The 7,249-nt window shown below is 44.9% G+C and overlaps 1 protein-coding gene across 7 annotated transcripts in view; it reads left to right on the top strand.

Annotated features, from left to right (window-relative positions):
* The first annotated feature begins 339 nt into the window (after nucleotides 1-339).
* Nucleotides 340-7,249, top strand: part of TASOR2 (transcription activation suppressor family member 2) — a 77,333-nt gene continuing 70,423 nt past the window's right edge. For 5 of the 7 annotated variants that reach the window (XM_026016871.2, XM_026016889.2, XM_026016862.2 and 2 more), the window contains exon 1: nucleotides 340-532. In XM_026016871.2, the coding sequence (XP_025872656.2) occupies nucleotides 472-532 (61 nt within the window). In that variant the 5' untranslated portion in view covers nucleotides 340-471. The remainder of the gene's footprint in view (nucleotides 533-7,249) is intronic. The other 2 variants (XM_072749630.1, XM_072749632.1) reach the window with 2 other exon arrangements.

Here is a 7,249-nt window from a genome sequence, read left to right as displayed (position 1 = left end):
GCGCCACGGTTCAGTTTTCACTTTCTCTTTTTTTTTCCTCCCCACCCCTCCCACCCTGTCCTTCCCTGGGACCGGGTTTCACTTCCGGTTTCCCGTCGCCGTCGCCGAGCTAATCGACATGTCCGCTCCGGCCGCGGCGCGTCTGGGGAAGCCTTCCTTCCTATGAGCCTGAGGAGGAAGCACGACGCGTGGCTGACGAGCGCGGCGGAGCCTGCGGCCTGGGAGCCTGGGCGCCCCCCGGGCGGCGCTGCCGGCGCTGCGGGCTCCGGGGCCGACAGGGTCCCGCGCGCCCCTGAGACGCCCGTGCCGAGCGCGCCGGGCGTGCCCGCGGCGGCCCCGGGGGCGGGGGTCGTGAGGGCGCCCGGAGGGCTCCCGTCGTGGGGTCCGTGCCGGGCGGCGGCGGGCGACCGAGGCGGAGACCGGCCGCGGTAGAGGAGGAGGCGCCTTGTGCCGAAGCCCACACCCACCGGCATGGGGAAGAAGCTGAGGGCGAGCCTCAGAGCCTCGGGGGCGGCGGCCGCACGCGACACCGGTAAGCGCGGGGGTGTGTGCGCGTGTATGTGTGTGTGTGTGCGCGTGCGCGTGTGCCGGACCCGGGGAGGGCAAGGAGGAGCCCCCGCCTCAGACTGCGGCGCGGCGCGGCGGGGCTGCGGTGGGTGCGGGCGGGGGCTCCCTGCGGGGGGTTCGTGTGCCGGGGGGCGGGGCTTGCCTGCCGGGGGCTTTGTGCTGGGGGCGGGGCTTGTCTGCTCGGGGACGGGGCTCCCTGCCGGGGGCTTGTCTGCTGGGGGGCCCTTCCCTGCCGGGGTTTGCCTGCTGGGGGGGCCTTGCCTGCCGCGGCTCCCTGCGGGGGCGCTCCCTGCCGGAGGGCCGCGCGTTGCTTGGGTTCCCGGGGATGCCGTGGGCTCCTCTAGGATGATGCGTGTGGCTCCCGCTCGGCCCCGGGGCTGCGGGGCGGGGGGTTCCGACTCGCTTTCGCCGTCGCCATCCCGCTGCTGACCTGGGTCGGCCGTTCGCAGAGTCGCTGACGTCGGATCCCGACGTGATCGTGCGAGCCCGTGTGGGACTCGCTGGAGCCGAGCTGCGGAGTCGGGAGGGCGGCCTCCTCCCCGCGCACGCCGCGGTGGCTCCTCGGTTCGCGCTGCGCTCCCGTGCTTCGGGCGAGCCGTTGCGTCCCCTCCCCAGGCTGCTCTCCCTCTCGGGGGAAGGGGTCTGCCGCCAGGGAGGGTCGTGCACACGGGGTGTGGTGGTGACGTCGGCCCGGGCGGCCCCGAGCAGCAGGTGGGGGGGACGTGGCGGGTTAACCCCAGCGCTTGTGGAGGACACCTTGAAAGTCCTCCAGTTTCGCTTGTCCGTTGGAAATCCCAAAACGTAATACACCTGCCTTACCCTCTGTTTCCCTTGTGAGGTGAGGTTAGAGTGGTGAGGCCATTGTCCACTTAAGTGTGGAGCATGCACTGTGTTCCTGAAGAGGCAAAGAAGGGAGGAGGGGCGTGTCCTAGTGGGAATTTATAGGATCCGAGGTTGGTAGCAAGCCTGCCTGGGAGTTTTATAAGGAAGCAGATATTCTTGGACGGTCTGTTGAAAGACGGCCTTCCAGAACTGGAGATGGCTTGGCCGCATGTTCACGCCAGTGGTAACTAACCCACGCTGAATAGAAGACTGACCGAGTGTGCACAATTAACACAAAGGAGTGTTTGAAATTTTGGGTTTTCGGGACATTGGGCCAAATGCAGCTGTTCTCTTTAAAAAGCCTCTCCTATAACTCCGTAGTTCAAAATGAACCCCCAGAGTGCCTAAAAGCTTGGCTGAGACAGCGTTTAATGAATGTAGTATGATACCTGCTTAGTATGATTAAGTAGGCATGGGGTCTTTATCAAATCAGTCTTTCCTTTTGCTGGATATTTATTTTCAGGTTTTCCCTTCAGTATTTCTGTAGAGTTGATTCTCTATGAGGATGCTGGGTAACAAAGCTGTTAAATTGCCCGCTAATATCATACTCTTTTAATATCCACTCTGAGAAAGCAAGCTTTATCTCCCTGCTAGCCAGCACTGGATGGTGACAGTATTTCCCGCACATCTTACTAATTTTCTAATAATTGAAAATAGCTTCTCATTTTAATTTTTATCTTCCTTGGGTGATAAAAAAGTAAAACATTTTGGCTTGGTCATATCCCCCCTCCCTTTTTTTAATTGGGTTCTGAATTTTCACCCATTTGCCTATTACCACACTGTTTTAATTATTGTAGCTTTGTGATATATCCTGGTACTTTCTTTTGAAAAAAGCTTTGGGCATTTTTTGCATTTTTCTTCCAGATGTTTAGAACCATCTTTCCAAGTTCTTATAGAAAATCATGTTGGGATATTGTTTGTGATTACATTGAATTTATAGATTAATTTGAGAAGAGACATTCTTTTGAGTTTTTCCTTCTAGGAGAGTAGGTATGTTTTCTTTGTTTCTTATATTAAATTTTTTTTGTGAAGTATGCCACTTATATGTATTGTGTTGTTGTTTTTAAAGTATATCTGGGTACCTGGTTTAAAAGTACATTTAAGTGCCTTAGAAGCTTTAGTGTGTACCTCTCCCCAGAAGCAATGTATTGCCACCTCCATCACCATTGTCATCCTGAATTTGGTGTTAATTATTCCCTTGCCTTTCTCTGGAGTTGTATCACTTACATATATATTTTTTAAATTGACCTCTTTGTTTACTTTTTTAGTTACTTAAACATTATGTTTTTGAGATTCATTATTGTTGAAGCATGTGCCTTTAGTTCAGCAGTTCAGAAGCTTTTTGGTCTCAGGATTCCCTTTGTGATTTAAAAAAAATTTTTTTTTCCCCTTTGTGATTTTAAAAACTAGTGGGACCCTAAAGATTTTTTGTTTATGTGGATTGTATCATTAGGTATTACTACTATCGGTCTTAAATGTAGTAGATATGGCATGTCTTGGTACCTCTAAAAAATAATAATAGGGATCCCTGGGTGGCGCAGCGGTTTGGCGCGAGCCTTTGGCCCAGGGCACGATCCTGGAGACCCGGGATCGAATCCCACGTTGGGCTCCCGGTGCATGGAGCCTGCTTCTCCCTCTGCCTGTGTCTCTGCCTCTCTCTCTCTGTGTGACTATCATAAATAAATAAAAATTTTTTTAAAAATTAAAAATTAAAAAAATTAAAAAAATAAAAAATAATAATAAACTTGTCACATCCTAATATAAATAACATTTTCCTGAAAAACTATTTTCCAAAAAAATTAATGACTAGTGGCATTACATTTTCTCAAATATCTTTAACAACTTAGTTTCATGGCTGCTTCTGCATTCGGTCTGTTACAATATATTGTTATGGTTGAAAGTATATGAAGAAAATCCAGACTCCGCTGTGTGTTTAGAAAAGGGAGGAATGTTTTAATAACCTTTTAAGATAGAATTTGATGGACATCAAAGAAAAATATAATTAACAATTTCTTTAAAGGTTAGCTGCAGTGTAAAACTTGAAGCTATGTCAGTGAACTTCTCAAACTCTGTGACATGAAAACACATTGGTCTGTCTTGCATTTTGAAGGGATCTTTCATCCACACATTGGTCATGTGGTAGACACTAGTGCTCTGAGTTCTGTAGATCTCCCAAATGATGACACATTTCAGTATAGGATAGAAAAACCCACCCAAGCACCATCACCACTTTGGGAATCACTGCTCTAAGTCCTTTGTTTTCATGGAAGTATAATGGTCTACTATAAGAATATGTTATAAATGGGTTATATTCTTATCTGTTTTATTCTTTATCAACATACTGGTTATTTCCAACTTGGGGCTATTATAATTAGTGCTGCCATAAATGTTCTTGTTCATCCTCAAGTGCATATATACAATATTTTGCTTGCGCATACTAGTAATGGAATTGCTGGATCCGTTAGGATTTCATTAGATAATGGCCAGCTCTTCCCAAATGGTAGTTCTGATTTATACTCCATTAATTTTGAATGAAACCTCCCGTTGCATCCCATTCTTTCCATGTATGGCATTGTCCAGCGTTTTAATTTTTGCTGGTCTGGTGGAAATGAAATGTTACTGTGGCTCTAAACTCCATTTCTGCAATTACATAAAAGAAGGTAAACATTTTCTTCTGTGTAGTGTTTAGTCATGTTTTTGCCACTTTTTCTATTGGGTGCTTGTTTTATTAATATGTATGAATTTTTTTATGGCTTATTTTTTTAATAAAATAATTTTTTATTGGTGTTCAATTTACCAACATACAGAATAACACCCAGTGCTCATCCCGTCAAGTGTCCCCCTCAGTGCCTGTCACCCACTCACCCCCACCCCCCGCCCTCCTCCCCTTCTACCACCCCTAGTTCGTTTCCCAGAGTTAGGAGTCTTTATGTTCTGTCTCCCTTCTGATATTTCCCACACATTTCTTCTCCCTTCCTTTATATTCCCTTTCACTATTATTTATATTCCCCAAATGAATGAGAACACACACTGTCCTTCTCCGATTGACTTACTTCACTCAGCATAATACCCTCCAGTTCCATCCACGTTGAAGCAAATGGTAGGTATTTGTCATTTCTAATGGCTGAGGAATATTCCATTGTATACATAAACCACATCTTCTTTATCCATTCATCTTTCGATGGACACCGAGGCTCCTTCCACAGTTTGGCTATTGTGGCCATTGCTGCTAGAAACATCGGGGTGCAGGTGTCCCGGTGTTTCATTGCATCTGCATCTTTGGGGTAAATCCCCAACAGTGCAATTGCTGGGTCGTAGGGCAGGTCTATTTTTAACTCTTTGAGGAACCTCCACACAGTTTTCCAGAGTGGCTGCACCAGTTCACATTCCCACCAACAGTGTAAGAGGGTTCCCTTTTCTCCGCATCCTCTCCAATATTTGTGGTTTCCTGCCTTGTTAATTTTCCCCATTCTCACTGGTGTGAGGTGGTATCTCATTGTGGTTTTGATTTGTATTTCCCTGATGGCAAGTGATGCAGAGCATTTTCTCATGTGCATGTTGGCCATGTCCATGTCTTCCTCTGTGAGATTTCTCTTCATGTCTTTTGCCCATTTCATGATTGGATTGTTTGTTTCTTTGGTGTTGAGTTTAATAAGTTCTTTATAGATTTTGGAAACTAGCCCTTTATCTGATATGTCATTTGCAAATATCTTCTCCCATTCTGTAGGTTGTCTTTTAGTTTTGTTGACTGTATCCTTTGCTGTGCAAAAGCTTCTTATCTTGATGAAGTCCCAATAGTTCATTTTTGCTTTTGTTTCTTTTGCCTTTGTGGATGTATCTTGCAAGAAGTTACTGTGGCCAAGTTCAAAAAGGGTGTTGCCTGTGTTCTCCTCTAGGATTTTGATGGAATCTTGTCTCACATTTAGATCTCTCATCCATTTTGAGTTTATCTTTGTGTATGGTGAAAGAGGGTGGTCCAGTTTCATTCTTCTGCATGTGGATGTCCAATTTTCCCAGCACCATTTATTGAAGAGACTGTCTTTCTTCCAATGGATAGTCTTTCCTCCTTTATCGAATATTAGTTGACCATAAAGTTCAGGGTCCACTTCTGGATTCTCTATTCTGTTCCACTGATCTATGTGTCTGTTTTTGTGCCAGTACCACACTGTCTTGATGACCACAGCTTTGTAGTACAACCTGAAATCTGGCATTGTGATGCCCCCAGCTATGGTTTTCTTTTTTAAAATTCCCCTGGCTATTCGGGGTCTTTTCTGATTCTACACAAATCTTAAAATAATTTGTTCTAACTCTCTGAAGAAAGTCCATGGTATTTTGATAGGGATTGCATTAAACGTGTAAATTGCCCTGGGTAACATTGACATTTTCACAGTATTAATTCTGCCAATCCATGAGCATGGAATATTTTTCCATCTCTTTGTGTCTTCCTCAATTTCTTTCAGAAGTGTTCTATAGTTTTTAGGGTATAGATCCTTCACCTCTTTGGTTAGGTTTATTCCTAGGTATCTTATGCTTTTGGGTGCAATTGTAAATGGGATTGGCTCCTTAATTTCTCTTTCTTCAGTCTCATTGTTAGTGTATAGAAATGCCATTGATTTCTGGGCATTGATTTTGTATCCTGCCACGCTACCAAATTGCTGTATGAGTTCTAGCAATCTTGGGGTGGAGGCTTTTGGGTTTTCTATGTAGAGTATCATGTCATCGGCGAAGAGGGAGAGTTTGACTTCTTCTTTGCCAATTTGAATGCCTTTAATGTCTTTTTGTTGTCTGATTGCTGAGGCTAGGACTTCCAGTACTATGTTGAATAGCAGTGGTGAGAGTGGACATCCCTGTCTTGTTCCTGATCTTAGGGGAAAGGCTCCCAGTGCTTCCCCATTGAGAATGATATTTGCTGTGGGCTTTTCGTAGATGGCTTTTAAGATGTCGAGGAAAGTTCCCTCTATCCCAACACTCTGAAGCGTTTTGATCAGGAATGGATGCTGTATTTTGTCAAATGCTTTCTCTGCATCTAATGAGAGGATCATATGGTTCTTGGTTTTTCTCTTGCTGGTATGATGAATCACATTGATTGTTTTACGAGTGTTGAACCAGCCTTGTGTCCCGGGGATAAATCCTACTTGGTCATGGTGAATAATTTTCTTAATGTGCTGTTGGATCCTACTGGCTAGTATCTTGTTGAGAATTTTTGCATCCATGTTCATCAGGGATATTGGTCTGTAATTCTCCTTTTTGGTGGAATTAAGGTGATGCTGGCCTCATAGAACGAATTTGGAAGTACTCCATCTCTTTCTATCTGTATGAATTTTTTTTAAATGTGTTATACATGCAAGTTGATGAACTCTGTTGCCTAAAAAAGTTAACTAGAACAATTAAAAAAAACGTAAAGACCTTATGAAGAAAAATCATTCTTTCCTATTCCTATCCCCAGTGTTTGTTTTTATAATCTGATTTGTTCTATGCTATATTTTTTTCTCCATTTATCAGTATATCCTGGAAATCTTCACAAATCAGTTTATAGGTAGCATGCTCATTCTACAGCATGGGAAAACAATTTCCCATTGTGTGGCTGTACCAGTTTATTTAACTAGTCTGTAGTAGATAGCTTCTGGTCTTTTGCTGTTGAAAACAGCACCAATTACTCTATGCACCATAGAGTAATTTTGTAGAATTGTCAGTGTGAACAGGTATTTCTGTACTCGTAATTTCCAGAGCTGTGATTACTGGTTTAAATTTAAGTGCCTTTGATACTTTGAGAAATATTGCCAAACTCCTTTTCCTTGGG

The sequence above is a fragment of the Vulpes vulpes genome, chromosome 2 (assembly GCF_048418805.1).
Source record: "Vulpes vulpes isolate BD-2025 chromosome 2, VulVul3, whole genome shotgun sequence".
Classification (NCBI taxonomy): domain Eukaryota; kingdom Metazoa; phylum Chordata; class Mammalia; order Carnivora; family Canidae; genus Vulpes; species Vulpes vulpes.
Note: the sequence above shows the minus strand (reverse complement) of the source record. Positions and strands in the feature narration are given on the sequence as shown.